The 23,232-nt window shown below is 42.7% G+C and overlaps 1 protein-coding gene across 1 annotated transcript in view; it reads right to left on the reverse strand.

The window, feature by feature from the left end:
- Positions 1-2,015: 2,015 nt before the first annotated feature.
- PSTPIP2 (proline-serine-threonine phosphatase interacting protein 2) overlaps positions 2,016-23,232 on the reverse strand; it is a 60,333-nt gene continuing 39,116 nt past the window's right edge. The window contains exons 5-15 of the mRNA XM_037165122.2: positions 22,702-22,808; positions 17,939-18,001; positions 12,967-13,065; positions 12,335-12,380; positions 11,401-11,480; positions 9,321-9,419; positions 8,520-8,616; positions 8,317-8,398; positions 6,976-7,010; positions 5,876-5,933; positions 2,016-2,929 (exon numbers count right to left, since the gene is read on the reverse strand). Coding sequence (XP_037021017.1) covers positions 5,884-5,933; positions 6,976-7,010; positions 8,317-8,398; positions 8,520-8,616; positions 9,321-9,419; positions 11,401-11,480; positions 12,335-12,380; positions 12,967-13,065; positions 17,939-18,001; positions 22,702-22,808 — 758 coding nt within the window. The 3' untranslated portion in view covers positions 2,016-2,929; positions 5,876-5,883. The remainder of the gene's footprint in view (positions 2,930-5,875; positions 5,934-6,975; positions 7,011-8,316; positions 8,399-8,519; positions 8,617-9,320; positions 9,420-11,400; positions 11,481-12,334; positions 12,381-12,966; positions 13,066-17,938; positions 18,002-22,701; positions 22,809-23,232) is intronic.

Raw genomic sequence — 23,232 nt, forward strand, 5'->3', positions numbered from 1 at the left:
TGCCCTAGCACCTCTGGTTTCTCTTCCTCTGCCTATAAGGACACCAGTAAGACTGGATTAGGGCCTCACCCCAACAGCTTTACTTCAATTTAATTACCTCATTATAGGCCCTATTTCCAAAAACAGTCCCATTCTGAGGTACTAAGAGTTGGGTCCTTTAACATATGAGTTTGAAGGGACACAATTCACTCCATAAGAGGGCAGTAGAGGAAGGAGATAATGAATCTCACTTATGAACTCAGAACCATCTGTGGCGACAGGACTAGAGCTTATGCTATTAAACTTCCTGGTGTGTGTGTGTTGTGTGTGAGCACATGCGAGCTCTGGACACTGGGATTTGAGGTGGTGACAGGATGGAGTGCACCACTCCATGTGGGCACAGGTGCATCTGATCCACATGGGGTCAACACTGTCAGTGCCCCATCTAGATCTCCTCTGCACCTATGACCTCCTTACACCACGGCCCGCCTTCCGACTGCCGAGGATCCTCTGCAGCTGCTGGAACTGGCTCTGCCAGAGTTCACGGCAGGCCAGAAATGTCAGGAAATGCCTCCTAGGAGCAGCCCTCTACCTGCAACTGACGGGAATTGGTGACCATCCCAGCCCCTCCCCTCAGGTGAGCTCTCTGGGGTGCCTGACCCCCCCAGAAGTTCCCAACAGGCTTAGGCCCCACTTACCCACTGTAGTAGCTTCCTTGATAATGCGTGCTATTTTTTTTACTGGTGCTTTTAGGGATCAACTCCCCCAACCCCAGGAAGAAGTACCTGCACTAAAATCCTTATTGTGGGGTCTGCTCCAGGTGAAACCCAAATTAAGATACCAAGAGTGGGTACAGTAGCTCATATTTACTAAATGTAATGCGTATACTTATTTGACCGGCTTTACACTCCTTATTCCTCTCTCAGCTGGTTGCTTCTCTATGCTCTCTTCTAGGTCACTGATTCTTTCATATTTACTACTGTGTGTCCGGTGCTCAGGATATGGCTGGAAAACAGACAGAGAGGGGCCTTGCTCTCATGGAGGTTAAAGTCTATGAGGGTAGCCCAACCTTGAATGAGAGTGAATTACGTAATAACAAGAAAAGTGTGGGAAGGACACAGAAGTGGGAGTCCCTGAGGAAGTGGCCTCGAGGCTGGCACCTGCAGGACTCGTAGGAAGCAGCACGCTGCCAGTCCCCGCTTGGGCTCCCTGCATAGCAGCTTGTCCTCCCGAGTCTAGCAACAGTGAATGTGACAAAGGGTCAGACAGTGCTTGGGAGAGTGACATGGTTAACACAAGCGGGCCAACTAAATCCCAAATCATCGAGAACCTTTATTTTACTTCATACTGAACTGAAAGAGCAATGAAAATACAGATATTTTCAAATCATAAAACACTTTTACATCCATTACACTGACTAATAGAGAGAAAGGTGAAGTCCCTGAGGAGTTGCCAACAATAAATAAAGCACTTAGAAATAGAATGTCCTGAGTCTGAAGGAAAATTTCCTGAGACTGTTCATTTGGGGAAGTCCGTGGCCCTTTGCAAACTTCAGTTTCTCAAAAGGATGTCCAACTGTTGCAAGTTTCCTGCCATGACAAGAGGCTGCCACTTTCATTAGCGCTTTACATTAAAAGAGGGAAAATAGTCTTCTTTTGATCCATTTGCCCCTAGTTCTGGGAAAGCTATCGCACAGGGCAGGAGAGGAAAATATTTGCTTTGTGGCAACAGAATTTTATGACATAATGAATGAGTACCAGTGCTATTCTAACTTGTCATTAACTAAAATGAAGTGCTTTCTCCGTGTGTGAATGTTGTACAAAAGGCACGTAATCCCCCTGTAGTTTGTGGGTGACAAAGGGAAGATCCCAATTTTTGTAAAAGGGTAGGGTTGACACTTTAAAGATTCCAGGATCTAGAAAGGCAAGATTCTCTGTGAAGACCCAAGACTGAGGTCTGGCTGTGTAAACTCTAAGTTTCTCATGAGGAATAGGGTAAAAATACCATATTTTATTGACGATGTTCCCCTTCCTTCCTTCTTTTCTTTTCTTTCTTTTTTTTTTTGCATGCTTTAGCATCTGAAACTCAAGTGGGCCTGGCCATTAACTGTCACAAGTTAACTGTTAACTCTCCCCTACCTGACTTTCTTAGGGGCGTGTGAAATAATAGTATATATTACTGTCAATGCTTTCTCATCAAATTAAACAGGGTGCTGTGGAGTTCAGTACACACAGTGAACCATATAAAAATAAATCTGACATTTAAACCCTGGTCATTTTCCCAGTTTAAAAGTTGCCAGCAAAAACAGTTGGCGTCTTAAATTTCATCAAGAGCATCACAGCCTCGGGAAGGGTTAGAAGAACAGTGATGTGGGAAGAGCTCACACTCTAGTTCTGGTATGTCCAGAACCCGCTGGGACAACAGTAAGGAAACTGATTTCCCACCTCTGAGTCTCATTTCCTCATCTGCAAAATGAGAAAGCACGATCAGATGGCCTCTAAGTCTTCCAGCCAAAAAGGAAGGTCATTTTAAATCGTGCACCACTGAGAGTGTGTCACTGTGGAAATGCCAGAGCACGCTGCCCTTGAGCCAGAGGGGCTTCCAGCACAAGGGATGGCTCGGCCTCCGCTCCAGCCATCCCGGTTCCCCATCCCCCAAGAGTCAAGGTGCCCAATCCAGAGACTGTTCTGGATCAAGTAGAAAACAATGTATTCACAACTTCAGTAACTGATTGAGAAAGGATCATTCTTGAGTCTGGGTCGATCTGTAAACTTCTTTTGGAAACTGCAGAACTCTACTAGCTTAAGTTAAACTAAATGTTTACCATAAACTTAAAATATCAAAAATTACAGCAAGGGTTCACTTCAAAGTCTTCACGGGTGCAACGTCCACAGACTCAGCTGCGCTGCCTCCTTCCCGGCCACAGAAGCACCAGAAAAGGCTCTGTGTCCTGAAAGAAAATAACACAGAAATTTCATTTGAATTGACCATTCACGTCAGGACCCTCCTCCTACGCTGAGATTTTATTCGACATGAATAAGTGTGTTTGGCTAAGGAAAGCATGTGGCGAGAAATGGGTATTCCAGTGATGAAGAACAATGGAATATGATAGTAGCTTCCATCGTTTTATGGTAAATAACATGTATATTCGTATTTTCTGATACACATATTTCCACATTCAAAAGTGATCACCTGCCTTGGGGATGTGAAGTACAGCATGGAGGGTATAGTCAGTAATGTTGTAATAACCAGGTATGGTGCCAGGTGGTACTGGGAATATCAGGGAGCATGCTTTGTAAAGTGTATGGCTGTCTAACCGCTCTGCTGTGCACCTGAAACCAATACAAAATGATACAGAGTATAAACTGCAATTGAAAAATAAAATTTAGAAAAGACTTGGAGTGGTGAACACACAATGAAATGTACAGATGATGTACTATAGAATTCTATACCTAAAACCTATATAATTTTATTAACCAATGTCATCATGTTAATTCAATAAAAAAAAGAAAAGAAAATTTAGAATTGAAAGATGGGTAAAAACGATAAAGGGATTTAAAAGTACAGATTGGTAGTTACAGCATAGGCATGGGTATGTGAAGTACAGAGTAGAGATATAGTCAATAATATTGTAATAACTATGGATGGTGTCAGATGGGTACTAGACTTATCCAGGTGATCACTTCCAAAGTTATATAAATGTCTAATCACAACATTGTACACATGAAACTAATGTAATATTGTACCACTGTAATTTAAAAATGAAAATATATATTTTTAAAAAAGAAAGCACGAAAGAAAAGAATAACTTTTCTAAAGAATGCAAAAAAGTTATAATCTCTCTTTGCCTAAACATGTTAGAATTAAAAACAAGAATAGCAGCTAGAATAAACAACTGTAGGGCAAACTGCAAGTTCCTAAAACTTCCTATTTCAATTTCAATTTCAAAGGTTCTTTCAAACTATTTTAAATGTTGTTTTAAGTTGCTTATGAAGTTACTAACTAAGGTAGACTCCCATCTTTAAAATTCTCTTACATCAGTCAGTTATACATCTATATATTGAATTCCTACTCACTGAGCTGGGGCAGACACTAATGAACCCCAATGAAATAACGTGACTTGAGTAAACATGCTTGTTCCAGCAGATTCTCAGGCTCAGAGGAACTAGAGTTTGGGGGTCAAATGCTATTATTAAGCAAGTAGAATATATGCTTTCTGCAAACTGGTGAGAGCTGAAAGAATGAAGTTAAAAATAAAATAACCCTTGGAGTTGCCACTGCCCTGCCCAAAGCCACCATCCGGGTGTCCAGAGCCAGTTCCACCTTTGGATCCCAGGTCATTAATTTTTCCATGTTGCCGCTCCCCCTCTAATATGGGCCTGGCCTATTTCCAGGAGAAAGATGGAGCCTTACAAAATGAGGAAATGACGGCTGGTTGTAGAGACTACATCTTGTAGATCAGGAAGTTATATGCAGTTAGAGGACGGGATATTTTATTATGTCTTCATTTTCCCATGTCTTTTATAGCAAAGTTCCTTAAATATTAAATACATTTCCTGAGCAATTTAAAGACTTACATTTAAATATAAATAATACTGGCTGGTTAGGCACTTTTTCCCTTCCCTTCTCTCTAAAAATAAATAAATAAAATCTAAAATCTACTCCAGACAACATGGTTTTCATCCTATCTAGCTAAATGGCTAGAAGTCACAGAGTAGGCGTTTTTAGGGGGCTGAAGACAAGCACTGTTTGCTGTGCTCACTTCCAGCACTCGCTGGTGGTAGGGAACACTGAAGGGAAAGCATCATGGAGCACTGTGAAAAACCTGTATTGTTTCGTGAGTCACAGAAAATGTCACCGACGCAAAACCAGAAAGGGTGGGAGAGAGGCTGTTCTGCTTCCATTATGACTTCCTAGATCCTACCTGCCTCTCCTATCACTCCCAGGAACACACATTAAGACCAGAAGTATGCAAGAGGATAGAGTCTTTAAAAGTTTTTAATTAAAGAAGTATTAAATTTTCATTGCAGGCAAATTAGAACACACAGGCAAACAAAAAGAAAACAATTGCCTGCTTGGGAATATATCCTTTTAGACCTTACGTGCACATCAGACGACATGCATATATCATCAAACCCCAAGATATGCCTGACTGGGTTAACAGAATTATACTTTAGGAAGAGTTTCTTTTAGTATTGCTATTTTGGCTTCGGAGGTATTCCTCAACATTTGTGAAGACTGATAGGGACTTGGGCATGTTGCAAGTACTCAAATGCCAAAGAGTAAGCACCATGTGTGCAGCCGTGGTTGACCTAGTAGTTCTACTCCAGGAATCTCTGTGGTTGTCGAGCTCAGAGCAGTAGCAATCTGGTGCCAGAGGAGCCCTGTGATGCCCTTGTGTGTCTGGTGAGTGTAACATCATTTGCCTTATTTCTATTGACTTCTTGACTTTTCCCCTTTGGGAGATGCAGAAGGGAGGATCAGGTGTGTTTTGTTTTGGAGCATTGCCCTTATTTTTTTCCTAGAATTAGCTAAATTTATTATCAATCAAAAGTTTTTTTCGTGTATTCAGGCAGTCTACAGGTGATTATGAGCATTGCCTTTAACGTGGGTGGGTAATGGCCACAGAAGAGCCTAATGAGAGTAAGGTAAAGAGTTGCCGACTAGTTAATGAAGGAAAAATACTCTCATTCAAATAGGTGTGGAGTAGTCTTCAGTCCCCTCTCAGTGGTGGGATCTGGAGAAGGCATCTCGCAGGAAGACCACGCCCACCAGCACGCCAGCCTGATGCAAGGCTTCGCTTGCTTCAGGGGCGTACAAAGAAGCACCAAGGGCTTCAAAAATACTATCACCAATCTAAATGCAACTTGATGACATGAAAATTGAAGGCTCTTACCATCGTTGTCACTGGTAGATCAAACTGTAGCCATCGATTAAAGAATAATCCGGGTCATCTGCATAGGGACACAGAGCAACATGAAGCTGACATTTGTTCATACGGTCTCAGCCCTTTCAAATCAAGGCGCTCCACTCAGAGATTCTAGAGACTGCCCTTTTGTAAGAAGAAAATGTGTCTCGCAACAAAACCTACAAATGGTAGCCATGACTACAAACCAGAGAATCTTCTGGAAATCCCTATTCTGATTTCTTTGTCCTTTTTCATCCATGCCCAGACAGCAGCACCAATGGTAAAGTCATCTTGAAATATGGACGACAAGTCCCACATTGTCAAGTAATCACAAGGCAACAAGAAGTAAAATAATGTAAATCCTTACATTGTTCAAAGATGTCATTGCAGCCACTAATTTTCAGTCACTAAATTTTTGCTAAGCTGCTAAATGCAGCAATAGCTGTCTCTTCCCTCATTCCCTTGGACATAATCAGGTAGATCTTTCTCTTATTCAAATCATTGTCAAGGAGAATTATGTGCCTGGCACTGTATTAGGTATGGTGAGTCATACAGGAAAAAACAAAGGGGCTGCCCTCAAGGATTTTATTATTACCCAAAGAACTAACCAAAAGGCTAAAATACGTGGTTCTCCCAAGGTATGATAACAGTTCACAGAAGAAAAAGAGCCTGGTGATTAGTGAAAGATCCAATTATGGGCAATGCACAAAATATGCAGTATTAAGTTACATGGTTCTAGACAGCTACACATTCTATAAATTATATTTCTGTGTAATCCAAAGGAAACTATGTCTCAGTTCTTCTGTTCTCATGGTCCAAAATGAAATAATCTCTTAAGTAAGACTGACTTGTAAGAAGTTTCTTTGGTCCTCCAGGAGCTAAATTCTCCTGGATTAGCTAAAGCATAGGTACAAATGACCAGTTTCCGCCCTGTGACACACAGTTACTATGATAAGACTCTAACACAGACATTCTTTCAGGAATTTGATTCTGTTTATTCCCTTTTTTCCCTTTATTTCAGAATTCCAGCTACCCCACCTTAAAGGAAGCCTGATTTAAGCATTCCCATGTCTTTCTTGGCAGCGTACCTGGTAAGCTTTTAGGAATCGGGAGAGGCCCTCTCCTGTAAGAAACGAAAACCAAAATCTTTCAGAAAACTTCTTGTTTTTCTAATTTTCCACATTACACAACAAGCATATTGCACTCCCATCAGATCTGGTTTCTGTGTTGGAGGGTCAAGAAAAATTCTGATGGCCCTGGCTGGTGTGGCTGCTGGTATGGCCGAGTGGACTGAGTGCTGGCCTGGGAACAAAAAGGTCGCCAGTTCAACTCCCAGACAGGGCACATGCCTGGGTTGTGGGCAAGGTCCCCAGTGGGGGGTCGAGCAAGAGGCAACCACACACGGATGTTTCTCTCCCTCTCTTTCTCCTTCCCTTCCCTTCTCTCTAAAAATAAATACATAAAATCTAAAAAAAAAAAAAGTTCAGATGAAGCCAAAGGCCTGTGGGTATTCTGTTGCACTGAGGAGGGAGATGCATGTGGTCGGGAGCACGGAGCCCCGCCCCCAAAACCCAGACTGGCAGCGGGGACGTCTCAGCTGTGTGGGCAAGATTCCCTGATCTCCTTGTACATCGCACGCTCACACGCAAAATGGGAAGTACAACAGCTCTTACCTCACCGTGAGGATTAAAAGAGCTAATTCATAGGAACTGTTTTGAACAGTGCCTGGCATTCTTAAACAGCGGTGATGATTATGCCATCCCCCCCAAACACCCCATTATCTTTCTAAGATAATGGACTGAAAATTCAACAGCCTAAACTTCAAGATGGCTGTATATAAAATGAAAGTTCCTCTTCTCGCAGGATCTTTTATGTCAGGGGCAGCAAACTCTTCTGTGAAGAGCCACGTGGTAAGTGACTTAGGCTTGCTGGCCATATATCACATCTGTTGTGCCTCTAGTCAACACCAGTATGAAAGCAGCTATAGATAGAATGTAAAAAAGTGAGTGTGGTCACGTTATAATAACGCTTCATAGACAAACACTGAAATTTGTATTTCATGTAATTTCCACTTCCCAAGATAGTATTCTGTCCATTTTTTTCAACCATTAAAATATTCACAGGCCCTATCAAAACAGGGAGATCAGAGCTTGCTGACTCCTGCTCTCTACGGGCCATAAGAAAGGTAGAGGACTCATGTGTGAATAATAACATCCATACACAGGCATGATAATGTTCTCCCCGAATTAGGACCAGTAAAATCCATTTCACATTTGTCCTAAAATCACTATTTCCAAAAATCTAGCAACCTCCCTAAGCAAATGCAGTGGTAGCTATGTTTCCATTGTAATGTCTTAGAACAGAACACTAATGATAAATAGTGTTTATTAAAAGTATTTTTCTGCATGTGAAAGAAAGCTGGTCATTACCTTGCCAAGTTCGGCGCCGTAGCCTTTCCTTGTGGGGCTGCATTCCTCTGGGGGCAGTAGAAATTCTCATACATGATGGGCGCTAGGGGAATCATCAAGAAATGAAACATGAACCAGCATGTATCTTCTACTGTCAACAACACATGACAAGAAAGACTAATAGAGTTGCTTACATAACCCCCCGGCCCCGCTGCTCCACTCACCTGGTGGAGTCTGTCCAGTTTTCCGTTGAGTCACAAAGTACTCGATGTCCTTCTCAATGCTGCACATTTCTAAACTCTTGCGGACTTCTTCATACATCTAACAAAAAGAAGATACATCAAGGTAGAGGGGGGCCATAACACAGGTAACATGGCTCATTAAAAGTAAACAGATACCAAGTCCCGAGACCAAGGCCACACACAAACACAAAGATAATCACTTGGAGACAAGTTCTTCCATTCAATCTCACAGGTTTTCTTTGTGCTTAATTGTTCTTCTAGAGTGACTGTCTCATATAAGTGAGGATGGCTATTTCTTAGCGAAGAAGGCTGTGATAACTTGATTCTGGTCCCTCTGGGACCCAGGACCCTACAAGGATTGCTGTGAACAAATTAAACCTGGAAAATGGTCCCAGGAATGTCACTGAAGTAAATCTTGAACCCTGGAGTGACCACTACTAGCATGGCCATGGGCCAGTCTGCTGGCTCTTGGTGCTGTCCTGGAGTGACAGACCCTCTGGGACTCACACTCAGGCTGTAACAACTCTGTATTCCATTAATTAAACTGTTTTGGAGTCTCCCTCTCTGTCCTCCTGCTCTGAATTTCTTAAAGAGAAAAGTGTGGTGGTAAAATAGACCAGGAGTCAGACAGGTTAGGTGCTTGCTTATCTGGGTCCTTCTATCCACTGTGTGGCTCTAGGCAAGTCTCTGTACCTCTCTGGGCCTCAGACGAGAGGGGTGAACTAATAAATGTCTACAGTTCCTTCCACTCTCACAAATCCTCCACAGATGCCTCTGACTTACGTCATCGCTGGTGACACATTGTTTCGATAGCTGATTCATGTGTGACCACAATGCATTCCGAAAGAAGTTTATTCGTTCATATTCTTGAGCTTCAAACACCTAGAGAAACATAACCATACATAAATACATATGCAGAGAAAGAGGCCATTGGTCTAGACTGGCTCTGTCTTAAGAAACAGTGTCACCCTTCAATTATGCGAGTTTATGGTCAATTTAGGGTACTCCCTTCACCATCAAGGAAGCTCACAAACTCTTACAGCAGGCAAAGAGTGCAAGTGGATTCCAATACAGTATTTGCACAAACAGAAGGGGATACAATTCTGAGGGTAAGAGGTGATGATGAGCCCAGACACCAGGTTCTATTTGAACTCCAGCTCACATTTCCAACTTCCTTGGGGGCATCTCCACTGAGGCAGTCGGCCAGAGCCTCCGATTCAAAACTTTGCTCCCCGCCCCACACACAGCAATGAATGAATTCGACTGGGAAGATGGTCATAACCATGGATGCTAGTTGATGTGTACAGGGGGGTCTTTGTGCTTGTCTTCTAATCTTTGTATATGTTTGAAATTTGTCTTAATTAAAAGTTTTTTAAGTTACCACCTAAACTATCATTTTTTAATATAAACAAATATCAACTTTTGGAAAATCAAGCTATTCTATAAAGTAGATGCTATGCTATTCAACAGTGAATGTTATATATGAATGCATTTTTAAAAGTGTTGAATACAACCATATTACATCTTAAAACTTTTTATAATGTAAAATTCCAAACATACATAAGAGTAGAGAGAATAGTGTACTGAATTCCCATGTACCCCCCACCCAGCTTTGTCAAAGATTTTTCCCATGTCCCCTTCTGATTCTGTTAAAGCTCCTGTGTGCTTTTCCCGATCTCTGTCACCTTCCTCCTTCCCCAGAGAGAACCATGATCCTAAATGTTATCACTCCCGTGCAGGTTTTTATAATATGTATGTACCCAGAAGATGTATATCATATTTTTACATGTTCTTAAACCTTATAAAAATGGCTTTCCTCCAGGCATTTCCATGAGAGCGTGGAGACAAGGAAGTAAAGCAAAAAGAGTGTTTTAGGAGGGAGACAGCGACCCGCAGTATCAGATGGTAAAGACAGGCCAAATAAGATTAGAAACTGCAACAGTCCACTGGACTTCACACTCAGGGGATCACTGCTTCCTCTGAGGGAGCAGGGGCAGGGGAGCAAGCCCCACACACAGCAGGCTGGGGCAGGCAGGAGCAAGGAGGATGTGCAGACGGCTCCTTCAAGAAGCCTGGCTGAAAAGAGAGGAGTGGGTAGCAGATGGGAAGCAATAACTGCTGGGTGTTAATGCCAGGAATGAGCCAAGTTTGTGCACATGATAATGGAAGAACTCCCCAGTAAAGGGAGCTGCTGTGCACACAGCAATGGGGGACAGGCAGCTGCGTGGGACCCTGAGGCCAGGTGGGCGGAGAAGATCTTGATAGGACAGGAGCAGCCCCTTTTGTACTGTATCAGGAGAAAAGAAGGGAAGGCATGTGAGTAGGCCAGTAGTTCTTGTGTTCGAAGGCACATTGGAATCACACGGAAGTTACTGGGCCCACTCCCAGAGTTTCTGACTCTCTGGGGTTGGTCTGAGAATATGAGTCTCTGCCAAGTTCCCATGTGACGCTAAGGCTACAGGTCTTGGGACGTCACTTTGAGAATCACTGATAAAAAAAAATATGTAGAGAGGGTGACAGAAAATTGAGGAAGTTCCCAGGAAATTGTAAATGATATAATGTACTGAAAATGAAGGGGGACAATGGTAAAATCAAAGGTATTGGGGGATAAAATATTCTAAACCTGCTCACCTGCTGTCTGCATTTTCCTTATTGCATACCAAAAGCAGGGGAGCCCTCTGAAGGTAATTACTTAATTAACCATTAACGGATTCATCTGTGTCCTGCCTGCACTAACGGAACATTACAGGTGAACCTCGAACAGAGTTACGCAGCAGGGTCAGGACAGGGAGGAAACAGAAAACGAGGATCTGGGAAAACCAAGGAGGACCGCTCCCGCTCAGCAGCTCCCAGGTCTGGTTACCTCACAGGCCTTGACGTGCTCACTCTGCCACTCTTCTCGGACCTTATCCAATGTGTTGATCTGCATCATATAGGTCTTGTCTGCAATAGTGGGGAGGGGCTTGGATTCAGAAATGGGGCAGGAGGGCCGCAGACCCACCCCTCAGGCTCATCCCAGGTGGCAAATGAAACTCGCAGTGAGTTCACAAGGCTCCGTGAGCCCTGAATGTTGCAAGGCCATAATTACATCTCTCACCTTCATAATACCTTCGTGAAATAAGAACCGAACCAAGCAATTAGCAGGAAATGATCCAAGAAAGGAGAAGTGAAAGCAGACGAGGAACCCTGGCCAAGATGTTCTTCGTCTAATTCAACCTCAACAACTTCCACCCCTTTCCAGGAAAATTATCCGAGGAGAGAGTCAGAGAACTACCTTGAGCCTTGAAGGGCACCAAGTTACTTTAGCTTGGGACTTAGAGACGTCCTAAGTGACCATGGTCGAGAGAGGTTTATTTTTTTGCAGGATACTCTGGGAGTTAAAAGCCTTTGCAAACACCTGGTTTGGATCTTAGATTTCAATGGTGACAAGGCTTTGCAACTTGGCTGTTTGTTTCAAAGCAGATAAGAGTTAATCCGGGCTGAAACAAACTTTTAAAATAAATGTTCCAAAAAAAGAGTGAGCCCCTGATTACAAAGCAGCTGCCACCTGGCTCTACCATCGCCATTCTACACACATGAGGCAGCCAAACTAAGCCGGCAGTGGCCAGAAACTGCTGCCTCATTTGCCTCCTTGCTGTTCCCCTTCCCTCCCTCCCTTCCTTGCTTCCTCCCTGTTTCTCCTTCCTGAAATCCTGTTGTACATCCTTATAGTCTACATCGTAGGGTGTACCAAGCTACCTTTTTCGAGCAGATTTAGGATAATGTAAACCCCACCGCAACATTCCCCCATCCCTCACCAGAGTCCTCTAGTGCCGTCTTCGCAGATGCCAGTTTCACAAAGAGCTGCAAGGACAAAAGAGAATGGGGGCTCAGTAATGCTGGGCCAGGATTCTATAGGCAAAACACACCTAAGAACAATGACTGTGAAGAGGCTAGGGCTAGCGAAAGTCTTATGTTTCTCTCGTGAGTAAATCATTCACCTCGCCTTCTAATCTTACCTTGACTGAAAACTATCCACCAAGCATCTTGCCCTAGGTCATCCTAAAGGCATATCTCTGCCTTCCAGTTGCTGGCAATCTTATGTCCAGATTTTATAAAATTAAATTTATAATACACCCAAGCAGGAGGTAGCCTGGCTCCAAAAAATACATGAGTTTGAAGAAAGATGAAAAAAAAAACAAAACCCAGACCCTTTCCCAACTTATCACCCCATTGCCTCCCCCACGGCCTCTTTTCCCTAGCTCTTCCACTACCCTCAAAACGTGACAAGGGTCTTTCTGGCTCAGAGGATTCCAATAGCTTAAAGGAAGATAGAAGCTTCCTTGCCAGAAGCTTAGGGTGCAGGTCCATTTTAAATTAAGATTATTAATTGGTGTTAGCTTCATAGAGCAAAGCTCAGATGTTTCAGCTGATCAGCGCTCCCGGGTACCTTTTCTTGTTGCTTCGGGTTGACCAGGTTGGCACTGCGGTGGACAGCCTGCTCTGCATCATCTTTGTCTCGGCATTTCTGCTCATAGTTCTTCTTTGCCTTGGTTGTCATGAGCCAAAAGAGAACAAAATTAGGTGAGCAGAACACAGCCCTGAAAAGCAGCCACCCAGCCTGCCAAGTCCCCTGAAAGACAGGGCGCCCTGCACCACAGGGCTGTGATCACCACTAGAATGTGGCCACTCAGAAGACAGATGCTCTTTCTTATCTATCTTTGGTGGATCTCTAGAGCCCTTTCCCAAAGTATGTATGAAGTGGCAGCCTGATCAAGGAAATGATAAGTCCTATTCAGCAAAGTATTACATGGGCTTTAAAAACTGACCAGAGCAAAAGACAGCATTTCAGATGACCTACATAACTATGAAATATGTAATCCAACATTCATAATCCTCAGAACGTAGGTGCAATTGCTTGGTCATGGTAATTATAATTATACTTCAATATTCGAATGTGCCTCACCATTGCACATCGGACAGTGGCATCCATCATATCTGTTGCTTAAGAATAGTCATGTTCCTTTTTGATATAAATTATTCAGTTTTAGCTCATTTAAAAGTAGGCTAGTAGCCCTAACTGGTGTAACTTGGTTGGACGTTGTCCCACAAAGCAAAGGGTTGCTGGTTTGATTCCCGATCAGGGCACATGCCTGGGTTTAGGGTTCAGTCCCCAGACGGGGTGCATATGAGAGGCAACTGATTGATGTTTCCCTCTCATGTTGATGTTTCTCTCCCAGTCTTTCTCCCTTCCTTTCCCCCTCTCTAAAAATAAATAAAATATTTTTAAAAATAATAAAGGCAGGCCAGTAGTATGGAAACAGTTCACAAAACTCTGGTAGTTAACCAATTAATTTTCTGTTTCAGCTACTGAAGCAAAGTTTTAGCTTGTGTAAACAAAGCAAAGATGTGACTCAGTTAGCGAAGAAGTAAAAAATACAAACAAAAAAAACCCCCAAAAGATTGAAGACTCTCGCAGAGCTGGTTTGTGCTCATTAAATACTTCACATGTTTCCCTAAATTTCTCAGCATCCCTTGCAATTCAGTTGGGGTTAACCTTTCAGTGAACAACCTTACAACTCTCTCTCTATGCTACACACACATGGAAATAAAAGTTTGTAACATTTAATTATTGCAAGTACCTAAAATATGCATGCAATAATTATTTTATTTTGCAACAGTATGTTATGGACACACCTCTGTATCCAGCACGGGGCTCTATTGCTGAACACTGGTAATAGTTGTAAATAAACACACAGCGTAATTTTTTTTTACCCACTCTGTGGTTGACATTTATCTTACTTTCCATTTTATGACATAAAAATATTCTGATTTTGTTTTGGGTAGCGTGAATTTATCCATTCAAGTCAAATTCTTAGAAGTATAACTGTTTGGTAAAACAGTACGTACATATCAGCCCTCCCTCTGAAATAGCTGCTCAAGTTTATACTCCTACCAAAAGTGTCTGCTCACCAACGCCAAGTTTAGATAATCTTTTTTAACCTTTCTAATGCAAGAGGTGAGAATGTTGGCATATTTTGTTTTATTTTTATTTATTTCATTCCTGCTAAGGTGGTATGTCCTCTCTACAGCATGTCTTACCTACTTTTCCACTGGAGCATTTTTTATTTTAGTTGGTTTTTAAGAGCTCAGTCTAGAACAGAAATACTAATTGGCTGTATAAGTCACAAATAATTTTTCACTAGTCATCTGTCTTAAAGCTGTGTATAGGATGACGCATTTTTTCCTTCGTTCTAGAGAAGTCTTCAATGTTAATGTTGTTAGTGATCAATTCTTCTCTATCTGCATTATTTTTTAATATGACATATTAAGCATTTTTTCTCTGTCACTACATAGTGCTCATAAACATATTTTTAAAGGTTACAAAATTAATCTTTCCATTTTTTGGCCCCTAAATCATTTACAATCTTCATTATTAGTGAACAAGTTCATAACTTTGTTGATTTCTTAAAAATAGAGTCTTACATTCTTAGCATAAGATTAATGTGCTATGATCATATTTATGGCTCTGAAAATATCACAAAATACTTTCTTTAAAAGGTTATGTAAGATCCTGGGAAAGACAGACTGGCTAATGACCTTGGTCTCACAAGAGCAACCCACAAGTGAGTAACCTGTGTTTTTCTTCAGCCTCATATATCACAGACTGAGCCAAAGAAGGAAGCAACCAAGAAATGCCAATAGATATTGACCAAAAAAAAAGTCCCAACAAAACTTTGCTCTCTCTACCCAAAAGACCAGAAAATAAGCAGCCTAGCAGGACAGAATCCCTTAAGAAGAACTAATTCTACTGCAGCCAAACACCACATTAAAAAAAAAATCTGTGGCCCCACCTCCACACAACCAGCAAAGGCCAAGTGGGGAGTCTAGACCTCCACCCTCACCAAACTATAAGGAAGTGCCCAACTCCCACATCCAGGTGGTGTCAGAGAGGACCAAATAGGGAACTGGGACTTTCATTCCCACTAGAAGTGATCAAAGCCTCACATGCAATGCCAGTGGAAACTAGGTAGGGAACCTGGACTTCCCCCCGACCTGGCAATAATGAGGTGCACCCCTCCCTGCTGGGGTGGTGTCAGAGGAGGTCCAGTGGAGAGTCAGGACTTTAACCACCTCCAAGTGGTAACAAGGCCACACCTATCCTGTGGGTACCTAGAGTTTTACCCCCAGGCAGCAACAACAAGGCAGCGCGTCACCTCCCCCTGATGCAGTGGTGTCAAAGGAAGCAAGCTAAAACAGAAGGCTTAAAAAAGACCCACAATCTTCTAACACTACCTAAATTTCCAAAATCAGTGGAATATCACTCATCATACCAACAGCCAAGAAGACCTCAAAGTGGATGAAAAAGGCCATCAATAGATGCCAAACTCGAGAGAACAGAGATGTTAGAATTATCTGACATATTTTAAAGCAGCCATCATAAAAACACTCAGTGGGCAATTACAAACACAGTTGAAACAAATAAAAATATAGTGTCTTGTAAAGAAATGGAAAATATCAGGAAAGAAATAGAAGCTATGTAGAACCAAATAGAAATTTTACAACTGAAAAATGTAAGAACTGAAATTTGTTTGGATTTTGTTTATTTATTTTTAGAGCTAGGGGAAGGGAGGGAGAATGAGAGAAAGAGAAACATCAGTTGGTTGCCCCTCACATGCCCCCAACTGGGGACACTGCCCACAACCCAGGCCTGTGCCCTGACTGGGAACCGAACACAGCAACCTTTCGGTTTGAAGGCTGTTGCTCAATCTGTTGAGCCATACCAGCCAGGGCTCATAATTGAAAATTTTAAAACTCAATGGATGGGCTTAAGAAGAAAACAGAAGAGACACAAGAAAGAAGTGGTGAGCTGAAAGACAGAACAATATAAATTACCTAATCTGAACAAGAAAGAGAAAATAGGTAGAAAAAAATGAACAGAGACACAAGGACCTTTGGCACTATTTTAAAAAAGGTCAAACACTCACATCCTTAGAATCCCAGGAGAGAAAGAGGGTGGGCTAAAAAAGTTCTCAAAGAACTAATTTTCAAAATTTCTTTCCAAATTTGGCGAAAGATGGATTTAAGAAGCTTATTCAAATTCCAAACAAGAGAAACCCAAACAAACCAATAATAAAACACATGGATGAACATGTAAAAACTAAAAAGAAAAGAAAAAATCAATTTGATCGACAGTGAATTTTTTTTATTTTATGGTGTCATTTTTACTCAGTTATTCAGGAGATCATGAAGAAGCGGTACAACGTTTTTCAAGTACTAAAAGAAAGGAACTGTCAACACAATCCTATAGCCAGTGAAAATATCCTTTAAGAATGAAAGTGAAATCAAGATATCTTCAGATGGAGGAAGACTAAGTGTATTTGTCACTAGTAGACCTATCTTGACAAACAGCTAAAGGGAGTTACAAAAAAATTATAACAGAAGAAAACTTAGAACATCAGAAGGAAAAAAACACACTAAGCAAAGAATGGGTAAATAAAATAGTTTTTTCCTTCTCTTGAGTTTTCTAAATTATTTTTGACAGCTGAAGCAAAATTATAACACATATAGCTCCAAATGTATAGCAAGAAAATAGTCTTTAAATTATATCTGAATAAGGCCTTCTCTTTAATTGAGAGAAAGTTTGACCAAGGTTGTTCAAAACATAAAAGGTCTGAGAACAATCACGTATCGATCAACACAATTTCTACATTAAACTGACATCATTCCCTATTTATCAACTGCTTTTGAGGTGATTTGCATCAAAGGAAAAAATGGCAGAGAACAGACTGCATATAGGCATTAACATTGGTGATTTTTTTCTTTTTTGACCAAGTTAAAAAATATTACATCATAGTCATAGAATATCATGATGCTACTTCTGGGCAAAGATGGAGCCATCGATGTTGCAATAACAGAATTCACTGTATCCAAAGTTAACAGATCCATGAAAAGCAAGTGTGAGGTCCCCAGCAAGCTGTCTTAGCTCTATCCTGTTAAGGACGGATTTTTAAAAATAAGTTACTTAAAGTAAAAAAGGCTTTTACAATTAGCAAATATCTTAAAACAGAAAGGAGTCACTCAATAAAATGGGTTAAGAAGTCAAGATTCAGAATAGTCACAGGGAGCAAACTCAAATCCAACAAGATAAATGGTATGATATGGTATGTACAATTTTGTGTCTTGGCTTGAAATATTTAAATTAACTTGCTATACTTTTCCAGGTTACCACAAAGATAATATCATTGTGTTAGCACTATCTAGTTTCATCCTCAATATCTCCGAGGCTTTAAAAAGAAGGAAAGTCAACTCATTAAAAAAAAAATCACTGCAGTAGTAAATACCATAGAAATGTTATTTGAGTAGGGATATGCTCAAACACAACACAGGATTTCAGAAAAGGGCAATAAAGTGAAACTCACATCCATGGTTTTCTTGAATTGTAAGCTCTTTTGTTTATGGACAGCATCCATTACAACCTCTGTCTGTGAAGAGAACACAAGCACTATTAATAATAAAAACAGAAATGATCACTAATACTATCTTATCTTGAGGGCAAAGGTTCAAGATGGATTATCTCACTGAGTCCTCACACAACCCAGAAGGTAGATATACTATTGCTCATTCCCATTTCACAAATGCAGAAACTGTAGCAAAGAGGCTGACCAATTTCCCCAAGGTCCTACAGCTGGTTAATGGTGGAGTCCATCTTTGAACTTGGGCAGCCGTCACTGAGGATCACTGATCACCACAGAATAGTCAGTCTCTTCAGCAAATCTGGAATCTGCAGGAACTTCAGTGTCAAAAGGGACAATTCAAACTTTTGTTCAAATGCCACTTATATTTTAAAGGGGGTCTTTTTACTATAAGCTTGTGTCAGCACAGTGAAATTAGAGACTTAGAAACATTCACTTCTGCAGCATCCATCAGTATCACACTCGGAACCAGCAAGACGCCCGGGCAGGACGAGGGGCAGAAATGTGTGTAGGACAGCTACAAGCAGCTGTTCTCCACCTGACTCTTCACTCCACCGAACCCGGGAAAGGCAAGCTACTCTGTTGAGTTTGCTTGGGAGCGATTTCTTTGTTGTGGCTGTGCCCTGAATACACTTGCTAGTCAAAATTATGTGGCCAATAATAAAAATGTACCTCAGACATAATAGTAGCTCCCCTTTATCAAACATTGTTATGTGCTAAGCAGTTTTCGTGCATCACAATAACCTTATACTCTTATTCCCATTTTCCTGATGATAAACTGGAGTGGATTAATTTACCAAAGGTAACATGCAGCAAGTAGTAGAGTTGAGATTGGAACCCAGAAATCTGATGCTTGTACCCTAGTTCCTAATTATGGCCCTGAACTACCATTTCCTTATGGTGGCTCTATAAAAACAAATGGGTGCACAGAAGACCAAGAGATGTAATCATTGAAAACGAGCTATGACCTTGCTTTTATACAAAATAATATAACGCAAAATAGTATTGAAAATGAAACTCAAATGTGGTTTCTCTTCTAGAAAACTAAGTTTCTGTCTGTTATTATTATACACAAAGATTTTCAAGATATCTGGATAGAATATTTGGGATGGTCTCCCTTTAAATATGAACTTTGCAGAATACAAGAAATTCCCTTGGGGGAGACCCAGAAGGCCCTCAGAGAACGGAGGCATCATTTTTCAGCCCCATTGAAAGAGGTGGGCGGATCGGGAGTAGTCATGCACCCCACTCATGGTGAGGATACAATAAACCAAGAGAACAGACCGGGCCCCCACATGATCCCCACACAGAAGGACTCATGGGCAGATCCTTGCCCTTGCAGGCTGGGAGCTGTGTGGTCCACAGGCCCCTGGATGGGCCTCTGCCAAGAGGAGGAGCTAGTTCAATTTATTTAATAATGGTTCCTGAGTTTCCCAGCCTCCGTGCAGCAAATCAGTTAGCACTGGTGGTCTACACCATGGGCCTCCTTAGTCCGAAGATACATGCCACCATGTGCTTCCCGTGTGGGAGCTGCAGCTATTTTCTAGTTTATGGCCCAAGCCAGGCCTCCCTGTCCCTGAGGTCTACGTGACACCTGCTGCAGCACCTCTCCCATGGCCACAAAGTTCTGTGAGCCAGACCTTTTCACCTGATGTGGTTCCTCTATCTGCCTTCAAGGACTCCCGGCATTTGTGCATCAGCAGGACCCTAGAGAGCAATCCTACTCTCTCACCTGACTCATAGGACCCCTGGAGCCCAAGAGGTCACACTCAAGGCCACTTAGTGACACCAAGACCTGCTCTGTCTGCTATACCACCTTGATTTAAGTGTCCTCATGTCCAAGGTTCACTTGTAGGGTGACCCCACTCGTGGAGGCCCCAGGAAGTCAAGGGTTCTCCTTCAGGTCTCCTTGGGAAAGTGCTTCTTTTGGGACTCGGACTTTCCGCTCAGACCAAATCCAGTGCAATTTGATTGTTTTATTACTGATAACAGGAAGTAGAGCAAAAATGCAATCATCCCTGCTCTAGGGTGGGGAGGAGGAAGAGGGAGGAAAGAAGGAAGAAGAGACACTAAATGATGCCAATGACCTTCCCCTCACCACATAAACAGCTGCTTAGTGACCTGTTTGTCTGTTACCCCACTCGGACTGTATTCTGAAAACTGGAAGTGTCACTCTCCGTAACCACAGAGGTTCCTTGCTTCGGAGGATGCTCTCTTCACAGGCAGAATGAGGCTCTGCCACGATCATTCCAATCTTAGCTGACCTGGCAAAACCACGTGGGGACCAGAGGAGAGAGTATCTGACCACCTGCTGTCTCTGTGGAGCTTTGGATGTACTGGGTTGGGGAAGCAACCTCACTGTCCTGAAATATCAAGACTCCCGAGAAGACCCTACCCTACCTGCCAACCGCCAGGAGTGACAGCCTCATCTCTGACCACCCTCACCTGTATTGCCTTCCACTCTGTTGGTTTTTGCTTCAAGTTCACTTCCTCCAGGAGGCCTCCCCAGCCCCCAAAATTAGGTCGGGCGTCCCTGCTGTGTGTTCCGGTGGCACCGTGACCTCCCCTACCATTTAGGGCTCATCACACCTTATCGTGATTCCTCTCATATCAGTCCCTCTGGCCGTGCCCTACACTCGGTGAGAGAAAGACGCCCACACCCACACTGTTCACCACCCTCAGCGAGCATTTACTGTGTGTTTCAGGACCCAAAACATCTGTCCAGCCATTGTACATGCACTTCCCTGCCCCTGTTTAAAAACAGAAACCAACTGATGGCTTTTCTTGATAAGTGGAAATGGCCTAGTTTCCAAGAAGTGAAAGACCAAAGTGTTCAAGGTTTGACCAATGGAAATGAGAAGTTAGCACTGACATATTTTCCCTTGAAGTTTGAATTTTTTTTAAGTGCCTATACTCAAAAGTGGTGCAACCCAGAGTTCACTGTGACAGGAGTAGTTACAAATGTATTTGTAAACTTCGGACTTCTCCCAGGAAGCTGAGAAGGCGTTTTCCTGCTGTGGCCGGGGCACTGCTAGGGTGTGTAGGGAACTCGGATGCCAGCGCCGGGTCGAGTGCAGGCTGCCCTGTTGCCTAACAGAATTCAGAACATGGTCCCCTGGCTACGAAAATGTGTTCTTTGTAACTAGTTACGAGGGGAAGTTTCAGAAGCCTTGCAAAACTAACAAAACTCTCTTTGAAATGACCAGGGTTACCCAGGCACTCGAAGATGTGAGGAAAGACCTCTCCCGTCCTTTTAATGGAAATCTTGTGTACAGACCTTGCTGGTCTAAGGCAAGCTTCTCAAAATTTGTAATTCCTCTGAAGAGGTGGGCAGGGCGGGCAATGTCAGCCCTAAACATCTGACCATCCTGTAGGTGGGTGTAATACATGCGCTACTTCTGCTCTGAAAACTACTTTGGGCCAGATGGAGCCCTCAGACCTGAAACATGAAGCTTGAATTTGCAGGAAAGTGCTTGATATGGTGTTCCTTAAATGTTAGTTTCCGACCTTCCTTCCTAGTAAGGGGTGCAGCTGTAAGAGCTTCTCAGGAAATGACAACTGGTTCTTAAGATGCTGCCACCCACTCCAAATGTCAAGTGGCCACCAAGGAAGCTGGGACAGACTGATATAGAACCACAGGCTAAGCTGCTGAGATTGAGGTTTGGGTAGCATCAACCTTAATGCACACTGCAGACAATGACCATGGTCCGGACAGAATGAACAAAGGTTTCCAAAAAGTCCATGCAGAGCTGTCTGTGGAGACCTGAATGGACATCTTTGTATGCCAGACTCGAGAGAGCTTGTCCCCATGAGAAGCTAGGTTCCAGCCTCGGAGACCAGATATTAAAAAGAAAGAAAATCTGAGAGGGCCCTACTTGGCTGTCAGGCCAACCTGAATATACAAGTCTTTTAAGAACAAAATAGAAGGCAGTCAAATAGCAGCTGGTCTAGTCTCAGTAACCCTTGATCTTTATAACTTCCCAAATGTTCGCAGCTTTACTAACTTGCTCATGCCCATCTCCTTCCATGCAGTTGGCCACAGTTAGTCCCATCAATGAAGAAAAGCTTATACATGCCGGCTTTAAAGACAAAAAGAACTTGGATTTCCCAGGGCCTCAGGTTTCCTGTTTGTAAAACAGGGAGGTTAGGCGTCCCCGCTGTGTGTTCCGGTGGCACCGTGACCTCCCCTACCATTTAGGGCTCATCACACCTTATCGTGATTCCTCTCATATCAGTCCCTCTGGCCGTGCCCTACACTCGGTGAGAGAAAGACGCCCACACCCACACTGTTCTCGGAGGAGAACACCATGGTCTCGGAGGAGAATGTGAGTCTCCTCCACTTCTTACCCTCCCCTTCCCACCTCGCCCGGGAGGTGGAGTGTGGTCTGGGAGCCCTCCGGCTCGGCTTGCTGGACTCTACTGAAGAAAGAGGGGTTCCCCTTCCCAGTCAGAGTTTCAGTAGTGGTCACAGATGTGAACAGAGGAGGAAAGCAGGCTGGACCCCTGAGTTCATCAAAAATTTAAAAAGAACTGGCCTGGGGTACAAGTGGGCACAGAACCACGAGTGTCCACATGGTTCTCCAGTAAATGATCTCCAAGGTCCAAAGAAGAGCCTGGGTGGGAACCAAGCCAAGGGGTTTATTGTGCAAGCAAGCCTGGAGTACCCCACCATCAGAAAGGCAGCATCGTAACACACATGCAAACCCAACCTTTTTCCGTTGTAGCTTTTGCCTTTCCCTGAATTCTTCTATCTTCCTGGCCTCTTCTCTTAGGGTCTGTGCAAGCTGAATGTGACATTGGGCTACACTTTCTACTTCTGCAAAAAGAATGAAAACAGAAACAATAAATAAGACCTACACATGAAAACTCTGGTATTTACTATCTCCTTCCCCGTTAGTTATCTCATTTGAATTTTTAATACATTTTAAATACAATAAAACAACTTGTTAGAAAAACAGACAACAAGTAAAGTAACACCAAATATTAGGACCCCTGGCTGGTGTGGCTTGGTAGATTGAGCACTGGCCTGCTAACCAAAGGCTTGCCGGTTGGATTCCCAGTTAGACCTGAACCAGGTCCCCAGTTTGGGGCACACAAGAGGCAACCACACATTGATGTTTCTCTCTCTCTCTTTTCTCCCTCCCTTTCTCTAAAAACAGTGTTCTTGGCCAAACAGTGTTCTTTTGAAAAGTTGAATTACTTGCCAACTCTAATAATCAGGAGATTTTTACATAAAAACA

Source organism: Artibeus jamaicensis, unplaced genomic scaffold (assembly GCF_021234435.1).
Source record: "Artibeus jamaicensis isolate MK-2021 breed Jamaican fruit bat unplaced genomic scaffold, CSHL_Jam_final contig_354, whole genome shotgun sequence".
Lineage (NCBI taxonomy): Eukaryota > Metazoa > Chordata > Mammalia > Chiroptera > Phyllostomidae > Artibeus > Artibeus jamaicensis.